At 61.8% G+C, this 20322-nt stretch overlaps 2 protein-coding genes across 6 annotated transcripts in view; one reads left to right on the top strand and one right to left on the bottom strand.

The window, feature by feature from the left end:
* Positions 1-616: 616 nt before the first annotated feature.
* On the bottom strand, positions 617-10893 carry ZNF467 (zinc finger protein 467). 5 transcript variants are annotated; one of them, XM_016125953.2, is made up of 5 exons: positions 10763-10893; positions 8722-8797; positions 8120-8230; positions 7305-7418; positions 617-4879 (listed from the first exon to the last, which is right to left on the bottom strand). In XM_016125953.2, exons 2-5 carry the CDS (start codon positions 8789-8791, stop codon positions 3378-3380), a joined length of 1797 nt encoding a protein of 598 aa, XP_015981439.2. In that variant the 5' UTR covers positions 8792-8797; positions 10763-10893; the 3' UTR covers positions 617-3377. The 5 variants fall into 5 exon arrangements, with proteins under 5 accessions (XP_015981439.2, XP_015981438.2, XP_015981440.2 ...); XM_016125952.2 differs by having other exon boundaries at positions 10683-10786; XM_016125954.2 differs by lacking the exon at positions 10763-10893 and adding an exon at positions 10356-10376.
* An 899-nt stretch (positions 10894-11792) lies between these two features.
* SSPOP overlaps positions 11793-20322 on the top strand; it is a 46960-nt gene continuing 38430 nt past the window's right edge. Inside the window, exons 1-14 of the mRNA XM_036230722.1 lie at positions 11793-13862; positions 14068-14226; positions 14616-14698; positions 14823-15002; positions 15234-15478; positions 15572-15671; positions 16234-16392; positions 16481-16560; positions 17036-17188; positions 17467-17638; positions 17826-18066; positions 18335-18479; positions 19334-19451; positions 20070-20245. Coding sequence (XP_036086615.1) covers positions 13813-13862; positions 14068-14226; positions 14616-14698; positions 14823-15002; positions 15234-15478; positions 15572-15671; positions 16234-16392; positions 16481-16560; positions 17036-17188; positions 17467-17638; positions 17826-18066; positions 18335-18479; positions 19334-19451; positions 20070-20245 — 2061 coding nt within the window. The 5' untranslated portion in view covers positions 11793-13812. The remainder of the gene's footprint in view (positions 13863-14067; positions 14227-14615; positions 14699-14822; positions 15003-15233; positions 15479-15571; positions 15672-16233; positions 16393-16480; positions 16561-17035; positions 17189-17466; positions 17639-17825; positions 18067-18334; positions 18480-19333; positions 19452-20069; positions 20246-20322) is intronic.

The following is a 20322-nucleotide window of genomic DNA, read 5'->3' as shown; positions in this document are numbered from 1 at the left end:
ACAACTCCTGGCGATTTCAAATGACAGCTGACAGCCACCCTTCCACACAGACTCCTGTATTCCTCCCTCGGGGTGTGTCCGTCATCCACAATGGCTTCTGGAAAGGGGACATTTTGCAACGGATACCCAAGCCCATTTCAACTGTGTCACACCTTTCCCCAGGTCTCTAGTGCCCGCCAATGTGGCTTGCTGTTTTGGGCACTGGGCAGGAGCCCCCGTTCCTCTCCCTGGAGACAGACAGTGGGTGAGCGTGACCACACCGCCCGGCTGGCCGAGGGCCTAGTCGAGGATGTCTCAGCCAGCTGCCTCCTCAGAGCTGACCCTGCCGCCTCTCCGGGTGCAATTCACTGCTTCTCATCCGTCTCCTGTGACCCCTCACACACTTCTCTTACACGTGGCCCACTAGCTCCACCCAGCTGAAGACCCCGAAGACCCGAAGACCAAGAATGCGGGGATTTTCTCTGCCAGAGGACAGGAGAGTCTGGTGTTCGCAGTACAGGCTCGTGGGAAACACACATCAAAACCGCAGTAGAGATCACCCCGTGCCCGTCGGGACAGCGGGGGCCGGGGGCCGGGGGCCGGGGGCCGGGGCCCTCGTGCGGTATCGGTCGGACTGGGAAGTGATGCAGGTGCTGCCACACAGTGTGGCCGCCCCTCTGTGAGCTACTGCGGCTCAGAGAACCCTGCCGCGGGGTGGCCGCGGCGGTCACTAGTGCTGTTTGCTTCTCCCTCACATGCAGGAGTCTGGGGCTGTGGGGCTGAACCGGGTCTTCTGACTTGTTGGGAAGGACAGGCCTGTGGCCCTTGTTCTCCCAGCACCCAGGACGCCCAGGCCGGCGAGGACGGCCCCCCACGCCGCCCTGCCACCGCATGAAACGGTTTCTTTTCGGGATGACGGAAAGGTTCTGGAAATACGTGGGTGACGTTCACATAACATTGCGAATGTGCTTAATGCCGCTGGATGGCACACTTAACAACAGTTAAGATGGCAGATGTCATGTTTTGTCTGTTTTTCCACATTATGAAAAAGGTTGGGAAGTATGGTGTTTCGTGGAGATTAGGAGAGGAGCGAGGGCCCCAACAGGAAGATGGCAGAGAACGAGAGAGAACAGAATCCGAGGACCTGGGCAGTGCTCCTGGGGAGGGGCGCCGAGGGAGGGAGGTGCGGGGAGAAGGCCACTCCCCACCCCCGCCACGCACGGATCCCAGCCCGTCTCTGCTCAGCTCCTGCGCAAGCCCGTGACTTCCACAAAGCCGCCTCTGTTCCCTCAAGTCTTCGGGGTCACAGAGCCACACGGCACTTGTGTCCTGTCCTGGGGACCTTCATACCTCATTTCCAGCCACGTTGCAAGTTCCTGCCGGGCACACTGGTGCTGGCCAAACGCCTCCCTGCCCGTCACATGGCTGGTACACACTGGGCACGGACTGGGTACTCTCTACCCATTAAGTACAGCCAATTTTTTTTTAGAACGAGACTGGGGGGAAATAAATAAATTTTAACTAATGAATAAAGCACCTTTTTTACACAGACATAGTCAACTTGTGCTTCGCCCCTCAGAGCATTTTCACGGTCGTGCCCACGGTGGCTTGGGCCTGGGGTGGTGTGGCGGGCATGTACTGATTTCAGGGAGGCTGCCGCTATCGGAGGCTTGAACTCCCTTCTCCCTGGGAACAGCCCTCGGAGGACCCGGCCCTACATCGCAGACACTTTGCAATTTTCAGCACCATCTTCTGTTCGGATTACCACGAGGCTCGACGCCGAATGACTTCTGATTATTTGCAACCAAGCTCAAAGGACAAAGACATAATTCATTGAGAAGATTCAAGAGAATGTGAAATCCTGGAAATGGGTGACGCATAGTAGGTCTCCCAAACAGAGGACAGGATCTAAACCCCATTCTTACACAAGAATTACAGAATGTTTAGAGAAATGGAAGCACTGGTATAACCCACATAAACATTGCTTTCATGTGTTTGATTTTGAAGGCCTGCAAGGTTACTTTTTTAGCTAGACTCACACGCTCAGTGCCAGAGGCCAGGTAGGCACCTTCAGAGAGCAAAGCCAGTGGGAGTAGCGAAGGCTCTGGGTATCGCTCGGCCTCAGCCACTAGCTGCTAGGGCATCAGGCTTTTCATAAGAGAAGCTGGAAGTCCAGAGTTTTATGTGAAACAGCCAAGCATTTAAAATGCTGCTGGAGCAACACAGTGGTGCCTGTTTAGGGCCCCTCTGCCACATGCCCTGAGATCGCCTGCTCATTCCTGGCCATGAACCTTAACGCCCACTGCATTCGGGCCTGCCTCCCTCCTCCCTTGCCCCTCGCCAGCCCAACGTCAGCATCAACGATGTTATCGTAATGAGCACGCAGAGACCCAAGAGAACGAGCGCCCAGTCCAAGTCCTACAAGAGGCACAGGAGGGGTCGCACCCAAGACTTCTCACTCAATCCAACTTGCTCCCCATCATCCCGCTACCCCCCTTCGCTGCCGGCCGGCCAGCCCCAGCTCTCCTCGCTGCCCAGCCTCGGGAGGGACAGCTACGGAGACGTCTGGATCATGCGCCCATCACGAAGACAGAACCTGTGGGGAAGTATGATGGCAAAGCACCTTCATGTGCCGTTTATGTCGGTGCCCGGTGGGGTGGTAGGCGAGGCTGCTGTTCTGAGACCCCCTCGGGAGAGCTTCGAACAGAGGCAGAAGCACTGGAGCTCAGAGCCCTTGGTGGCATGTGGCCCCTCTCTGTGCATTCCCCGCAGTTCGCGCCTTCAACGCCCGGCATGAGAACTGCAGGCTAATCTTTCCTCCTCATCAGATTTCCGAGCTAGAAGCAGGGAGCAGGGCAGTGCTTTGGCAGTTCGCTGTATGGTTTTGATTTGGTAGCTCGATTACCGGCAGCTGGCTGCATGGCACTCGCACAGGATAGACGGGAAGTGTCCCGTGTGCAGATTAGAGAAGAGTCTGGGGTCCTCAGCCCCCAACCCATGTAACAACAGCCCCAGGGCTTTGGGATTTCACTTTAATGACACTGTGGGCACGCACATGAGCTTTCTTTCCCTCCGCCTGCAGAGCTTCCTGACTCGGCGGCGTGGTCCAGGGAACTGGGCGCTCTCCGCCCGGAGCTTTCCAAGGACTCAGGCCTGAACTCTTCCCAGCGAGGGTCCACTGGGTTTGGTCTTTGCCAGAGAACGTCAAAAGTGATTGTCCTTTCCGGACTCCCTCCCCCTCAACCCCCCAGCAAGATGGAGAGGGAAGGAAAAAGGCCGGCAGGGGCCAAGGTCACTCCTGCAGCAGGGGGTGCCACCGTGCTTGCCCACCTGGGCCTGGGTGTTTCCAGCTAGGGAGCAACAGAAGGCAAAGGAAAGGGTCGGGAGGACAGCGGGGCTCAGAAGAAGAGCGGGGGCGACGCCACCTCAGTGGCAGCGGGCCAGGCCGGGACAGGGAGGTCGGCGTCGGAGGCCAAGTGCGCGGCTTCGCCGTGGACGCGCTGGTGCCGCACCAGGTGGGTCTTGCGGCTGAAGCTCTTGCCGCACTGCGCGCAGGAGAAGGGGCGGGAGCCCGTGTGGATGGCCTGGTGGCGAACAAGGTTGGTTTTGGAACTGAAGCTGCGGGCGCAGACGGTACAGGCGTGCGGCCGACTGCCCGTGTGCACCGCCTGGTGGCGGCCCAGGTGAGACTTGCGGCTGAAGCGGCGGCCGCACTGCGCACAGGCGAAGGGCCTGGCGCCGCTGTGGGCCCTAGAATGCGCGACGAGGTTGGGCCTCGAGCCGAAGCGCCGGCCGCACTGCGCGCAGGCGAAGGGCCGTTCCCCGGTGTGCACCCGCCGGTGGCGCGCCAGGTGCTGCCCGTGCGCGAAGGTGCGCCCGCAGTCCGGGCAAAAGAAGGATCGCTCGCTCGCGGGGGCGCCCTGGGGCTCCAGCGTGCTTCGGTGCGCGCAGGCCAGGGCCTTGGAGGCGGCGGGGTCCGCGCTGGCGCTCAGCGCGCACTCGTCGCACCCAAAGGGGCGCCCCTCGCTGCCGTGCAAACGCTGGTGCGTGGCCAGGTTCTTCTTCCAGCCGAAGCTCAGGCCGCAGTCGGGGCAGACGAAGGGCTTGGGCCCAGGAGGGGACGGGGTCGGGGACGGGGCGGGGGAACTGGGCGAGGGGGGCACTTCGGGAGAGGGCGGGGCTCGGGCGGCCGCCTCGTGCACCTTTTGGTGCCGCACCAGGTGCTGCTTGTGCGTGAAGCTGCGTGCGCACTGCGCGCACTGATAGGGCCTCTCGCCCGTGTGGATGCGCTGGTGGCGGATGAGGTGCGTCTTTTTGCGAAAGCGCTTCTCGCACTCGGCGCAGGGGAAGGGCCGCTCGCCCGTGTGCGTCTTCTGGTGCGAGCCCAGGTGTATCTTCTGGCTGAAGCGCTTGCCGCACTCCGCGCACGGGTAGGGCCGCTCGCCCGTGTGCGTGCGCAGGTGGCGGGTCAGGTGGGCCTTCTTGCTGAAGCGCTTGTCGCACTCGGAGCACGGGAACGGCCGCTCGCCGCGGTGGCTGCGCTCGTGCAGCAGCATGTGCGCGCGCTGCGTGAAGCTGCGGCCGCAGTCCGGGCAGGCGCAGGGGCCCTCGCCGCGGTGCAGCCTCTGGTGCAGCCGCAGGGTCAGCTGGTCGCGGAACCGCCGCTCGCATTCCCCGCAGCCATAGGGCTTCTCTGAGGCCGGGGCCCACCCGGCCAGCGCGAGGCCCCCCAGGGCGGCTGGAGTCCCCGGCTCCAGCTTATATGCGGCGGCCAGAGGCCCCAGGTCAGGCGCAGGAAAGGGGCCGGGGAGTAACGACAGATGCTGAGGCCATTCGACCTCCTCTTCTGCCTCCTGATCCTCCTCCTCCACCTTTACCTTCCGAATCATCCACTCCTGTCCTGAAAAGTCAAAACAAGACAAGTCTATTAAGCTCCACGTTTGTTTGTGAAACGCGTGTCTGTCAACACGATCACCACATCCTGGAACCTGGCTTCTGCTCTCTCCACTCTACTGGTAAGTTCCTGGGAATGACCAAATCCCAAGACCCCGCCCAGTCCTTTCCTCTCGGCAGTCCCAGCGCTGGTGACTCCCCTCCCCCTTCCCGGGGACCTTCTCCCAGGCTGAGGCATGTCCCTGAGGGCGCTTTCCCTGCCTCTAACTGTAAATGCTGCTCGAGGCTGTTCTCGAGCTTCACTCTGGGTTCTTATGACCACAGTGGCCGCCCCAGATGTCTCTGTCCAGCAGGTTTCTTTCTGGAACCACCGTCTCTCATCACCAGTGGAGCAGCCCCTCTCCCGTGTTCCCAAACTGGCTGCAGCTCAGCAGCCTTACCACCAAACACCTGCCCTTCCCAGACCCACCCCCTGACTCAGGGCTGGGGACACTGTGGCCTCCTTCTCCAACTGCAGGGCTGGAATCCCGGAATCTCAAGAGTAGCCTGAGCGCTTTCCCCGCCCTGACTCCTGCCAGCGGACCTTTGTATTCCTTCCTGTTGTCTCTCAAAGGCCACCCATCCCCCCACCTCCTGACACACACACACACACCCACACCCTACTTTCTTAATGTTTGCTTCTACACCCAGGTGGGCAATCCCAGTTTTGGAAGAGGACCAAAAACTGGTGCCAACCTCTGGAGAAGCAGCGTGGGCCTCCGGGTTTCCTAGAGCTTGGCCCCTCCCGGGGACTGGAATGGCCCAGCCAAGAGGAAGGAGATCAGGGCCCAGACCCAAAGTGTCCACTTGGGTTCTCCTCTGTCACCAACCAGCAGTGTGACTTTGGTTAACTTATCTTTTTGCTACTTCTTTGAGCTAAGTTTGTTTGCTCAGGTGTAACGGTTGGGCGAGTTCAAGGTTCCTGAACCTGGCGCAGCATCATCATCTCCCAGGGAACTGTTACAAAACGCATCTCCGATAGCAGGGCGCGTGAACTTGATCTTCCTTTAAAGCTCCTACAGTGATTCTTATTTGAGAACCATTGAGCCAGATGATTCGAGTCTCTGTCTAGCTCCAAGTCTATAATCGCCTGAGCCTTGGTTACATTACACATGGACTGTCACGATTACATTTACTTTCAGTCTTTTTCCAATCCATCGGTTCCGAGCAACTACTTACCCTATTGTGATACTGCTTCGTGTCACTCTTCCACTCACGAACATCAACAGCCCCTAATATTTACAGGTTAAACTAATTTCTCACTACGCCTGGAGTTCGCCCAAACTGAGTCCAACTTTCGTACTACTCCCAAGCGTAAGCCACACGTCAACTTTCCTGCCCCAAAGTCTTTCTCGGCCTGGAATATGTTCCTATCCTCTACCCCACCTGCTTTAGAGCCGAAGTCTTCACCTCTAAAATGATGTGCGAATCAACCGAATCTTTGACAAATCCAGTGCGTGAAGCTCCCGTATTTAAACTCGGATAGTGCTTACTCCACTTACTCGTAACATGGCTTTATTGTTATTTGTTAATTCATATTAGTGTCACCTAGACTTTAGCTTCTGGAGGGCAGACATCTTGTGTTCTATTTCCCTATGTGCCTAATAAATCGGAGGACGGCCACCATCAACTGAATGCCGAGTACAGATGACACACCATGTATATATTGTTACGAACTTTCACAAGAAGCATGAAGCTACCCATATCCCCATTTACAAACTGAGGCTCCTGGAGGTGAGGTAGCCGATTCAAGATCACTCGGCTAGGAAATGTGGAGCAAGGATTCAAATGAGGTCTGCGTTGCTCTAGAACTCATCTCTTTCCATTCTACCTACCTATCACAGCCTGGACCGAGTAGGCACTAAATAAATCCTCGTGGAATAAATGACATCACTCAGGCAAAAGATGATGAGGTTGGTGGTGGTGGAAGCAAGTGATGGGTGAGATTGTGGAGAGAGAACCAACTGTTTGATTGCCCTGGGTATGGGGGAGATGAGTCAAACAACAGATTTAGAGCATTTGGGTACCACTGAGATGAGTGGAGATGTAAGGGAGGGATGCGTCTGGGGAGAGACAATGAAAAGGTTCATCAATGTCATATGTCTTCATAGGAACTATAGTTCAAGCCATGGACAATTCTATTTCCAGACTGGGGGCAAAAGAAGGGAAGTCAGGACTTCTGGAGGAAGTTGAGGGGAAGTGAGGACTTCTAGCGGACGGTCCTTTTAGTGACCAGCCTCTCTGATTCCCATTGGGTGCTGACGCTCAGCAGCAGAGAGGTGCCAGGGCCTGGTCCATCTTGGGTTGGAAGGGCCTGGCGTGGCTGCCTCATCAGATAGCAGCTCTTGAGTTTGCAGGGCCCTCTGGTGGGATGGAGCAATGGGAAGACTCACCTGGGCAGGAGCCCACAGGCTCAGCCTTCGCTGGTGTTCGTGCCTGGCCTCCTCTGCAGGGAGCCTCAGTCCGTTCAGTGTGGGCACCATCCTCGAGTCTGGGGGCCTCATGCCCTGGCAGAGAACAGATGACCTCAAGCTACTGCAGAGATCACAGATGGACAGAAGTCCCTGCATGCAGCCCACGTCATACCTGTGGGGGCTCAATTCCCAGCAGTCTCAGGCTCTTGTAAGCAAGGCAGCCGCTAAGGCCCTGCAGGTTGCAAGAGCCACAACTGTGAGAAGTTCCCGAAACTTCTGTGTATGGATGATAGTGGAGGCAAGCAAGTGCCCTGCCCTGTGGCTTACTTGTGGTTCCTCGGAGGAGGACTGGGGAACCTCCCAGCGACCAGATGGACCCGTTCCATGACAAATCATTGGAAAAGACTGGGATGTAAAAAGCCAGGCACGCCCCTTCCTTAGGTACCTTTTCCCAGTATTTGCTTAGCCACCTCCCTCGCCTCTTTCAAATCCTGCTCAGATCCGACCTTCCCGGGAAGGCCTGCTCTCACCACCCCTGCTCTGCGTTACCCCCCCGACAGCACACATCCTCTCTTACCCAGTTCATAAGTGGACTTATTTTCACATTGGTTGGTGGCCGACTCCCTGCCTTCAACAGGACTAAGCTCCTGGAAGATGGGGGTCTTTGTCTATTGGTCACTGAGGTGTTCCAAATAGCGAGGATGCCACCCGGCGCTTAGCAGGCTCGCAGTAAATAGATGATGAAGAAAGGAAGACTCTGTCCTGAGCCGCCCCCACAGTCCCCACTTACTTACCCGTGGGCAGTATTCTTTCTTCCCTGGGAGGACACATCTGCTCCTGGGTATCGTGAGACCCTTCCCCCGGCTCGCTTTGGGGCGCCATCTCCGGCTGTCCCACGGAAAATCCTGTTCCGGGTAGAAAGCCCAGGTCCAAGTAAAGCATCCAGTACCGAAGAGGGCCTCGAAGGCAGGGGCTCTTCCCCTTCCCAGCCCCCCCCCCCAAAGGAGCCCTCCCCAACCCGCTCAGGAAGGGTCTCTAGCCATTGTGGACAAGGGACAGCCAGGCTTCCCAGCGGCCTGGCCAGATATCAACCTCAGCAGCTTTGTGTTGAGTCAAGGACGGGTGAAGGCAGACAGAGAGTAGGTTTAAATGTCCCAGAGCTCCTGAGGATGCCACGTGCAATCCGGTCTAGCAGAACCTCCAGCATGGGCCGGACACGCACAGACACCCCAATGAAACCAAAAGGGATGCTGCTCTAAAGGCTCCTGGGGTTTTGAGGGTGTCAGGATTGCCGTCTACAAGGATGGCTTTGCCTTCTTTATTCTAGAGAAGCAGCAGGCCCACCACTCCCCTGAATCCCCCCACCCCGCAAGTTCCTTCTGCTCTGCGGGCTCACCCAGGGAGCTGAGGGCCTCCAAGGTCTCTCTCATGGCAACCCCGGGTAGGTGCTCCCGGGGATCGGGCATCAGACCCTAAGGAGAAAATACATCCTGGCTCATTCTCACAGCAGCTTCCACCGGGCCCTGGCTCTGCCCACCCTGCACCCATAGCTATCCCAGGAGCTCCAAAGGTAATATCCCCAGGTACAGGTGAGAGAAATGAGGACAAGTGGATTTCGGGGAGCAAAGAGATCTTTAAAATTGCAGGAAGGAGAAGGTCTTGAAGCTATTTCTGCAACCTCTGGTCAGCTCTGGAGTCAGCTCCCACCTCCGACCCCTCTTCACCTGGCAGGTCAGCCCATCAGGGCTGCCCCGGCATGGCAGGGACCAATGGATTCTCTGGGGAGAGGGTGGAGGGTGGGAGACCAGGTCGGGGAGCGGGGGAACTTCATCCCCTAGGCCCTCCAGCTGTCACTGCAGGAGCTGGTAAAACAGGAGCCAGCCGAGGGGCGGAGGTGAGTGTCACTATTGGGCAAGTGGTAGGGGAGGCCCTCAGAGGAGGGTCCTCGCTGAAGGCAGGAAATGGCTCTAGCTTCCTCTCCCCCAGAAATAACGCTGCCTCGAAATCATCGCTCCTCCCCCGCTGGGCTTCCCCAGGCAGGGCCACCTCGCCCTCGTGCCCCCTTCCCTGCTCCTCCTCCAGCGGGTGCCCTGCCCCTCCCCCAGCGGACTCCCCTCCCCCCCAAACCTCTCTGGCAGGCTTCCCTCTGCGTTCCCTTCCCCTGCTCTCTCAGCCTTCCGCCCTCTCTCCCCACCGAATCTGGCTGGCTCCCCAGCTCCGCCCCCAGCCTCGCCCCTCCGGCCCCTCCCCCTGCCCGCAACCTGCGGGCCAACCGCTCCCGGCCCCCTCTCCGCCCCCCAACCCTGCGCTCTGGGCTGTCTCCGCGGCAGCGCTCCCCTCCCCCTCCCCCGGCTCCAGGCCGCCTTCGCCCCCCCCCCCACTCCCGTCTCCATCCTCCTCCCTGGTGCACACCCTCCCCCTTCCTTTCCCCCTCCTCTTTTCCTTCCTCCCAACGCCGCCCTCCTCCTCCCGCTGTCCTCCCCCACCCCGTTTGCCCCTCCCCTCCCCCTCTCCTCCCCCACTCTGGTTTCCCTTCCTTCTCCTTTCCTCACCTCAGCTCCCTCCCTCCTCCCGTCTCCCGAGCCCTCCTCCCCCTCTCCGCACACCACTCTCCTCCCTCCCTCCCGCGCTCTCCTTCCCCTCCGAGGCCCCCGGCTCCCTTCCCCCTCTGCCGCCCCAGCAGGCGCTCGCGTCCCTCCCCTCCCCATCCCCAGAGCCGCTCTCCCCCTCCCCCCTCCAGTCCGCTCCCCGAGCTCCCCCCTGGCGCTGTGGCCCCCCGACTGCTCACTTCGGACCCTCCCCTCCTCCCTGCCCTCCCCTCCCCTGCCTCCTGGCACACCTCCGCTGCCCCGCCCCTCCCTTCAGCGGCGCCCTTCCCCTTTTCTGCTCCCTACTGACTTCTCCACACCCCTCCCAAGTTTGCCTCCAGACCAGACCCCTCCCGAGCCACCTCCCCGCCTGGTCGTCCCCTGAGCCTCCGCGCCCAGACCGCGCGCCACGGCCCGGCCCCTCCCCGGCTCCGGGGCTCACCTGTCAGCACCCTTCTCTCCGCCCAAACGGCCCGATCCCCCGCGCCGGGTTTTCCTGCCCCCCCGCCCCTCCCACACCCCCTCTCCCCTCTCTGGGGCCTCCCCACTGCCCCCCTCCGAGCCTCGCTCCCCTTTCCCACCGGACCCCTCCTCCTCCTCTCCGCAGCTCCTGCCCTTCCCTCCGGCTCCCCGTCGCTCCGCTCTCGACAGCCCTGACACCCCCCAGCCCTGCCCGCCCTCCCCAGTCCTCCCCAGTCGCCGTCCCTCCCCCCTCCAGCCCGCGCCCCTCCCCGCGCTCACCGCGCGCCCGCACCCCCCGGGCTGTCACCTGCGCGGCGCGGGCAGTGACTGAGCGCCGGTGTGGCAGGGGAAGCGGGCGGAGCCGCCGGGCGCCTCCACGGCCCGTACCTGGCGGGCGGGCGGCGGGCCAGGTCTCCCCGCTGCTGCCGACACCCCGCGCCCCGGCCTCCGGCCCTGGCCGGCTCTGCTCGCAATGGCGCCCGCTGCCCGCAGCTGGGGTGCCGACTGCCCGAAAGATTGACAGACTGACAGCCCCGAAACTTGGCGGGGAGGGGAGAGGAAAAGACGCGGGGGGGGGAGCGGGGGAGCGGCGCCCGGGAGGGGGAGGGGGAGGGGAGCGAGGAAGCGGGAGGGGAGCGGCGGGGCACCGGCGGGGGGGCGGGGGCCGGGGTGTTCGGGAGTGGGGTCGCGGGCGGGCGCACGGCGGGGTCGGGCTGGCAGGTGGCGGTCTGGAGTAGGTGCCGGGCTGTGGGAGCTAAGGAACGGGGTGGGGGGGGGAGGAAAGGGAGGAGTGCGGGGCGGGGAGGAGGGGTGGAGGAGGGAGAGGAGTCAGGGAGGAAGGGCCCTCCGGCTTCGAGGGAGGGTGCTCGCGAGCGCCCAGGGAGGAGCCGCGGGAAAGGTGGGGCGCGGGGCGGGTGAGGACTTGGGGGACCGCGAAGGGGCGTGTCCGGGGAGGGGAGCCCCTGTGTGCGCGGCTGTCTTTGAATCGCGAGCGCCGGCGGGAGTGTGTGCGCCGCGCTCGCGTCGTGGGATGCAGTCTCCCCGTCGGTCGGTCGGTGCGGTCGGTCTGGCGAACTGCGGCCCCGCCCCGCTCTCCACCCCGATCCCACCCAGATCCACTCTGACCCACACTCTCTGGCCCCCAGGTCCCGAGGACCTGATCTGAGACCGGCCGCGGGAGCCGGGTGCCTCGGGGCCACAAAGAGAGGTCGCAGGAGGCAGGACTGGGCCTCTGTGCCTACCACGAATGGGTCCTTCCAAGTAGAAATTGGGGATGTGGGAGTTTCGACTCACGTCCCCAGGGAGAATGCAGGGCTGGAGAGGAGTCACCTGGGAGGGAGTCGGGGCTGGGCAGAGAGACAGAGGGCGGGGTCCAGGGGGCTGCAGGGAGGGGAGTTATTTGCACAGGCCCCCCTACAGCGCCGAAGCTCCCCCAGTCAGGTGTGCGGGGGTGCCCTCGGCCCTCAGGTCCCTCTCCTCGCTGTCCCTGGCCGAGGTTACCATGTTTCTCCCGCCTTGCCACCTGGGCATCTCGACTTCATCTGAGAGCTCCCCACATCCTGTCCTCCTGAGCCCAAGTGCCGGCTGGTTACTACAGGCACCCTCTCCCTAATCTCTTCCTGCAATCGGCCCTGGGTTCCAGCTTCCTCCCGCCCACCCCCTTTGGGGGAAAGGGCGATTCTCTCCACCCAAATGCAGCCTTATCAGCAGTGTTTGGAATCCAGCCGGGGGTTGGGGGTGGACCGTCTTTGGAGCACAGAGCGAGGAGCCCTTCCTGCCCCATCACAAGGAGGGGCTATGGGGACGGAGAAGCATGGCCCACGGCAGAGGCGCCATCGACATTTGTTCATGTTTAGGACAGGAGGAGAAACAGGGAGCTGGTGGCAACTGGAAGAGCATGGGGTCCCTGGGAATCGCCTGCGAAAGACCTCTCTGTCTTTCTTGGGGGCTGTTTGGGCGAGTCGGCGCACAGCCTGCCCTGGGAGCAGAATGCGTTGCCGTGTGTTGGGTGGGCTGGGGCCTCAGCACCTGCGTCTCTCTCTGCTTGCGCTGCCTGCAGCGGAAGTGTGAGCCTGTGAAGACTGGAGGGAGAGTGTCCTTGTGAGCTATGTGAGGGACAGAACCACAGGGTGCCCATGCCCTTGCGGAGGACCTCATTGGAGAGGTCCCCGAGGAAGCACCTTCTCTTGGCCCTGGGGACAATGGTGGGTCCAGAATAAATGCCTCGTGAGGCTCTGGTTCCCCATAGCCTCCTCACCTCCCGTGGGGTGATTATGTGCGATGTTTGGAGGGACATCGGGTTTTGGGGATGGAGGGTTACAGAATCTGAGGCCCAGCCACATTCCAGCCAGGATGTAAGCAGGATTCCCCCCAGGCGCCTGCTGCTGCCTCCTTCCAACCAGACGGATGCTGGGATTATCCCATCCGGCTTCCCTGCCTTGCCCCCGGGGCCCCTCCAGCTCCTGCCCCCACCGCCCCTCCCACCTCCCACCAGGCACTCCTCCCTGAGGCTTGCTCTCATTCCATGCCTGGGCTTCCTGCTTCTAGACCCCACGGACCCTAGGAGACCCTCAGAAGGAGACCAGGGCGGATCCAGGCAGTCACACATAATTGCCCCCAGTAAGAAGTCGGACCACAGAGGAAAGGGTGCCAGTCATTCCTGCATCCACACCGTCCAATCTCCCTGGAAACGGGGGTCTTTCTGCTCACTGACCCTCACTTCCAGAGTGCCTGGAGGGAGGCGGGACAGGGGGAGGCAAGAAAGGGAACAGGAGGGAATCAGTCAGAATTGTAGGGCTGGAAGACCATATCTGTCATTTGGCCATGTGACTCTTGAACATTTTGTGGGGTCATGGCCCCCTTGAGAATCTAATAAAAGTTATATAACTGTCCTCAGAAAAAACGTGTCCACACACACGATTTCAAAATATTTGTGGAACCCCAAGTCCCACCCAAGCATCTTTGGGAGGCCCCTGGAGTTTTTACTGGTAAAGAAATCATGACCCAGAAAGGGACAGTGGCTTGCCCAGAGTCCGCATTAATTTGTGGTAGGGCCTGAAGTGTGGAAATAGAGGCTCAGAGTGGCTGTCTGTGGCCTGGGGACACACACACACACACACACACACACACACACACACACTTACAACAGGGGCAAGAAGGGGACTGTTTCCAGGGAAGCTGGCCTCCGAGGAGATTGTGAGATATGCAGGCAAGTCCAATCTGGTTCCCGGCAGCTGGTGCCCGGCAGCTGGCACCCGGGGACATGGGGCTGAGATAAAGCCCGCCCAGCTCCAGAGCCCTGGGGCTGCCTGGGACACACCAGGCTGGGCTGCCGCAGCCGGCAGTGCGGTGGGGGAGGCAGCGCTGGTCTCTGCTCCCCAGCTACACATTGCTCCCCTAAGTTTCATAGTCCTCCAAAGGTGACCTGTGGGGGCACCATGCTGCTCCCTGCTCTCCTCTTTGGGATGGCATGGGCATTTACCAACGGGTAAGCAGCCCTCTCCAGAAACTCCCCACAACTAAGATCTTGTTCCTCCGGCCTCATGACGGGGGCCCTGTGGGACCCCAGACTCCCTTCCCAGCTTCAGCTTCCTCCTCAGCTCACTAACTTCCCTGGGGAGCAGGATCACAGGACAGGGCTTCTTGGTGACAGAGGGGACAGTGGCAGCAGCCGTCATTCTCCTCATGAGCAGGCGATGGTGTGAGCAGACGGAGACCGTCCTGGTAGAGGAGGAAGTGGCCCCCCGTCAGGAGGACCTGGTGCCCTGCACCGGCCTCTACCATTACCAGCGCCTGGGCTGGAAGCTGGACCTGTCCCGGAGCGGACGTGCGGGGCTCTGTCCCATCTACAAGTGAGTGCGAGTGGCAGCCTGGGCTGGCTGCAGAGCAAGCCAGAAGAGTGCAGGAGCCTCAGAGCTGGGGAGGCCTGGGTGGTGACCTGGAGAGGCAGGCATTCAGCAAGTAGGTCTGGGCGGCTTCTCAAAGGGCCGGCAGGCGGGAGTGGACACTGCGGTGTGGGCATCCCGTGCCTGCTGCCAGTGCCTGCCCTCCGGTCAGCCTCCCCAAGTTCATCTTACTTTGCACACGGGGAAATGAAGACCAAGAAGAGGAAGCACACGGTAAAGCCGCAGGGAGGCTCGGAGTAGGTGGCCAGACTGAATGGCCGCCCCAGGCCGTTCCCAGGGGTGAGGCTGGGCTCAACACTAATGTCTCCTCCCTTTTGCTTGCTCGGTGGACCCAGGCCCCCAGCAACCCGGCCTGCTGCATGGAACCGGACGGTGAGGGTTTGCTGCCCAGGCTGGGGGGGCAGCCACTGCACCCTGGGTAAGTACCTGAGGTTAGCCCAGATCTGCGGTTTCATGGAGGTCGCGGACTGCCTGGGGAAGGAAGCAGGGTCCAGGCTGGCTGACTGGGTCTGCCTCATTTTTTCCCCCTCTACCCACCATAGCCCTTGCAGAAGCCACCCCAGGGGGCCACTGCTTTGCCACACGGCAGTGCCAGCCTGGGACAGGCTCAGCTAATGCTTCTGTGGGAAGCCTGGAGGAATGCTGTGCCCTGCCTTGGGGACAGAGCTGGAGGGATGGCCGCTCCCAGGCCTGCCTCAACTGCTCCAGCCAACAGCTCCCAGGTGGGCCCCCGCCTGACAACAGGCTGTCACCTGCTTCCCCCACAGGCGCTCCCACATGGAGTTCCTGAGCTCTGAGCCTTTTCTCAGGGGTCCGTGCCCCTCCCCTGTCCTTTCAGATGAGTCCCCTCCCTGTCCCTGCCCACCAGAGTGACCATGCCTGTCCGCCCGCATCCCGCCTCCTCCGCCCTCCTCCCCCACACGCAGATGCTCACAGTGGTGCATGTCCTCCAGGTGGCACGCCCTCTCCAGCCCTCCTGCAGCCCCTCCCGGGGGCCGTGGCCCAGCTCTGGAGCCAGCGCCCGCGTCCCTCGGCCACCTGTGCCACCTGGTCCGGCTTCCACTACCGCACCTTCGATGGGCACCACTACCACTTCCTGGGCCGCTGCACCTACCTGCTGGCGGGAGCTGCCGATTCCACCTGGGCTGTCCACCTCCAGCCCAGGGGCCATTGTCCCCAGCCTGGGCACTGTCAGCTGGTGAGGGAGGGAGTTGGGGATGGACACAGGGCAGGAGCTGGATGTGGGAGGAAGAGATGCTGACGCCTCGTCCACGGTGCCCTCCCGCCGCAGGCCCGGGTGATGATGGGACCAGAGGAAGTGCTGATCCGGGGAGGAAATGTCTCTGTGAACGGGCAGCTGGTACCTGATGGGGAGTCTCGGTTGCTCCCTGGTAAGGGACAGTCTGCCTGCCCCAGGGTGGGGCTCAGAAGGGCAGCAGAGAGCAGCTGGGCACTGACCCCCGCTGCTCTCGGGAGCCAGCTGAGAAGCCAGAGGTTGTTGACTAGCCCCCCGCCCCACCCCTGCAACTCACCCCCACTAGTCCCTTCGCAGTGTGACCTGGGGCAAATCCCTCCACTTAACTGTTTAACCTCTCTGAGCCTCGGTTTCCCCACCTGCCTCCCACAGTGCGTTTCATGCTACTAGATGGGACGTTCCCCTACCAGAACTTTTGTCCCGGTGGGGATCCAGGGAGTGAGGCGGGGATGGGGTTTTGTGTGTGTGCACACGCACGCGCACGTGTTTCGTAGTCTACTCTCTCAAGAGAACATCCGTTGTGTTCATGAGCTTCTCAAGAAGGGCTGTGACGGGAAACCCATGAAGTCTGCTATAGGGCTATGAAGTGCAGGCTTCTCTAGACCTGTGAGGATGCTCTCCTCCTCCCTTCCCTGGGCAGCCTGAGCCCCAGCGCGACGGTGGGAGGGGCGGCGAGTGTGACTCCTTCCCCTGCCCAGGGTTGAGCCTGCAGTGGCAAGGCGATTGGCTGGTGCTGGCAGGCGGCCTGGGCGTCGTAGTGCGGCTGGACAGGTCCAGTTCGATCTCCATTTCCGTGGACCATGAGCTCCAGGGACAGACTCAAGGCCTCTGTGGGGTCTACAATGGCCGGCCTGAGGGTGAGTGGGGCGTGGCGAGGTTGCTGGTGCGGGAGGGAGGAGGAGACCGGAGGCCTCAGAGCTGCACCTGCGCCCCGCCCTTCCCCAGATGATTTCTCGGAGCCAGGCGGGGGGCTGGCTGCACTAGCTGCTACCTTCGGGAATTCCTGGAGGCTCCCTGACTCAGAGGTGAGACTGCTGGCCTTGGGGAGCCTGGGGTCTCTCGCTCCCCACCTGCCCGCCCACTCCTCTGATACCTCCGAGCCTCTGCTCTGTTTCCGTCAAGTGATGAGGCCTGGCCCTCTCCCAGGTCCTCAGGGAAGGAAAGGCAGGCTCCGGGTCCCATAGGAGCACAGTGTAAGGCGCTGCACCTGCTGCCTGCGTGAACTGACCACCCAGGGGACACGCTCACTGAGCTGGTCACCAAGAGGCTTTGATTGACTAGCTGGTTATCGAACCTCCTGCCTATGGGCTGACGGGGATCTCGGCTCTCCTGCTCTCTGCTCGGGCATACCACTTTGCCGCCCACCCACGGTCCCAGGATGTCTGGGCTGCTGGTCATGACAGTGGGCCCTTGAAGCAGCTATGAGGGCAGTGGCCATTTTCCTGGTGTCCTTGATAATGTGCCTCATCCCCGCCCTGGCTTGACTCCGATTGTCCCCAGCCCGGGTGTCTGGATGCGGCAGAGGCAGCCCCAGGCTGTGAGGACCCCCCGAGAGGCACGGAGGCCGACATAGGGGCTGGCCGGCTGCGGGCCGAAGCCCAGGATGTGTGCCACCAACTGCTGGACGGTCCATTCAGGGAGTGCCATGCCCAGGTATGGGTGGGGGTGGACGCGGTGCCCCGCCCAGCACCGAAGGGGCCGAAAAGACAGGGTGCTAGGGAGATTCCGGAGGGGGAATTTGGTCCTGCCTCTGGATTGCTTTGGGCTATTGGTCAAACTGCCCTCCTCTCTGTCCTTGGTACTTTCTGGGAAATGAGACAGCTCATATGTGTGATCTCTGTGTTTGGTCATAAACCAGGGTGGGATCGGAGAGGAGGGAGGTAGTGTTGGAGGAGAAGGCTGGTTGGCTGAGGGGCTGGCCCTTCTTGAAGGTTCCCCCGGCTGAGTACCACGAGGCCTGCCTTTTTGCCTACTGTGCTGGGGCGGCAGCGGGCAGTGGGAGAGACGGCCGGCAGGAGGCTGTGTGTACCACCTTGGCCAGCTACGCCCGGGACTGTGGCCGGCAGGGCATCTACCTGAGCTGGAGGAAGCCGGGCTTCTGCGGTAGGACTCCTGCCTGTCCCTCCCCGCCTCCCCGCCCTCCAGAACTGGGAATTGACTGAGGGCCCTACTGTGAGCGCTCTGGGGCGGGCTGAGCCCTCTGTCTGATCTGAAGGTGTTTCAGGGGCAGGGGGGTGGGGGGCTGGTGAGGGCGGCCCCTGGGCCTCACAGCCCACTCCTGTGCCCGCAGAGCGCCTGTGCCCGGGGGGCCAGTTGTACATGGACTGCGCCTCAGCCTGCCCGCCCAGCTGCTCCGCAGTGGGCGAGGGAGCGGAGGGGTCCTGCAGGGAAGGGTGCGTGAGCGGCTGCGAGTGCCCGCCGGGCCTCTTCTGGGACGGCGCCCTGTGTGTGCCTGCCTCCCGCTGCCCGTGCTACCACCGACGCCAGCGCTACGCGCCCGGCGACGTCGTGCGCCAGCTGTGCAACCCATGGTGGGTCCGCGGGCCATGCTGGCCCTCCCGCTGCCCGGTCCCCAATGATCCCTCGCTTACGCTGTCTCCTCAACCTGCCTCCGCTTATGGAGCCAGTGGTCTGTGACCTCTCCTGGGATAATCGATGGCCTTCCTTAAAGACCTAGAGCTCCATCTCATGACCTTGTAGCACGACGGTATTGGGGGACGGAAGGTCGTCTCCAGCTCAGCATCCCCGTCCCCTGGGGGGCTGACCCAGATGGCGCTCCCCGACCCGGTGTGCCCACAGCGTGTGCCAGGACGGCCGCTGGGCGTGCGCGCAGGCGCCGTGCCCCGCCGAGTGCGCGGTGGGCGGGGACGGACACCACCTCACCTTGGATGGGCGGAGCTTCTTCTTCCGCGGCGGCGCCGGGTGCCGCTCCAGCCTGGTGCAGGTGCGCGGAGGACTAACGCCGGAGCGGGGGAAGGGGCGGGGCGGGGCGGGGGACTTGCCCGAGCAGGGGCCCTCCTAGGGCTGCTGTGGAACACAGGTGACCGTAAAGAAACCTCTAAATAAATGAACAAAACACACACAGTCGCCCAGGGGAAAGCTGAGGGACAACGGAGTCTGGAGGGCGGATAGCGGCAACAGACGCCCAAAGCCTCCCCTTTGGGGTCTCACCTCCTCCTTGGGTTTCTGGGAAAGTTCTGCCGTCTGCCACCCGGCCCAGGGGCACAAAACAAAACCCAGCCTCGCAGTCCTTTCTCACAGATGGGACAGGCCGGGTTTGCCACAGGCTGCGTTGTGCAGTACAACCCCAGGGCCAGTAAGGGTCCTCTTTCCTCCCCGGTGTCCCCCAGTGAGATTAGGTGACTTCCAAGTTCAGGCCGATACACATTGTTACACACGCAGACACAAACGGGCATGCACACTTGACACACTCATACGTGTGCATACAGATTTAGCAAGTGTTTAGCGCAGATACACAGACATGAACATACGAACTCAGGGGAGGAAGGGGAGGCATCTCGACCCAACGTGCAGACATACATACATACCTACATACCTACACACGCACACATGCAGACATACACACACACACGCACGCGTGCACACATACATTCACTCACGCCAACGCTGTGAGGGCCAAGTCTCTACTCCATGGAGTCTGGCTGGCTGGAAGGTGGTCAACACGCTTGGGGTGGGAGCTGCCTGCAGGTGTGTGCTGCAGGTGTCCTGCAGAACAGATGCGCATAGGCGTGCCCCGCCCCACCCCCACCACGCCACATTTCTCGTCATCCACCCCAGGACGTCGCCAAGGGGCGGCTGCTGATTGCGCTGGAGTATGCGGCCTGCGACTCTGGGAGCTGCCTCCACGCCATCTCCGTCTCCCTGGGGGACACCCACGTCCAGCTCAGGGACTCAGGTAGCCTCAGAAATCAGACCACCTGCCTGCCAGGCCTTCTGCTCCCAGTAGCTCTTGGGACCGTGGCTCAGGCCCTTGTGGCCTCCTGAAACTGTGCCTCTGCCTGCAGACTCTGGCTCTGTCCAGCACCTTCGTCCATACTGCCCCGTGGTTCCCGAGCCCCAAACCACCCTCCGATTCCCGCGGCCGACCTCACTCCTCTATTCCCCTCACCTTCCCCTCTCTGAAGCAGACACACAGTCCTGGGGAAATTTTCCAAGGCACCTTTTGCCTCGTCCTGGGGGGAAATGCAAGGCATACAGTTGCGAAAGGTCGGACAGGCCCCAGGACATAACCAGGCCCGCAGCCCCTCCACCTCTCCTCCCTTGGGTCTGCTCCTGTGCACAGACTCCAAAGACCAAGCGGGTGCTGAGGGTGGTCCTTAGGTGCTCAGGCGGAACGGGAGACTTCCTGGGGGTCACTCGGTGCGGGCAGCCCACCGTGACATGCGGCCCCCCCCCAGCTCCCACGCAAGGTCCTTCCCTTCTCGCAGCCTTGTCCTGCCATGCACTCCTGCCCACCCTCATCAGCCCTGCCCTACCCTGTGGGGCACCCCCATCACCGGCGCCCCTCTTCCAGGAGATGTCCTGGCCGATGGGCAGGACGTGGGCCTGCCCTGGAGTGGCCCCGGGGGCCTCAGCGTCTCCCGAGCTTCTTCTACCTTCCTGCTGCTGCGCTGGCCTGGGGCTCAGGTCCTCTGGGGGGTGTCTGACCCTGCAGCCTACATCACCCTGGACCCCCACTATGCCCACCAGGTGTGCCGAGGCGGAGTGGGGGTGGCTGGGTGAGGCCACAGCTGGCTGGGATTTGACCGTCCTCCACTCACTCGGGC

Source organism: Rousettus aegyptiacus, unplaced genomic scaffold (assembly GCF_014176215.1).
Source record: "Rousettus aegyptiacus isolate mRouAeg1 unplaced genomic scaffold, mRouAeg1.p scaffold_m13_p_13, whole genome shotgun sequence".
In the NCBI taxonomy this organism is placed as follows: Eukaryota; Metazoa; Chordata; class Mammalia; order Chiroptera; family Pteropodidae; genus Rousettus; species Rousettus aegyptiacus.
This window is presented reverse-complemented; position numbering and strand designations above follow the sequence as displayed.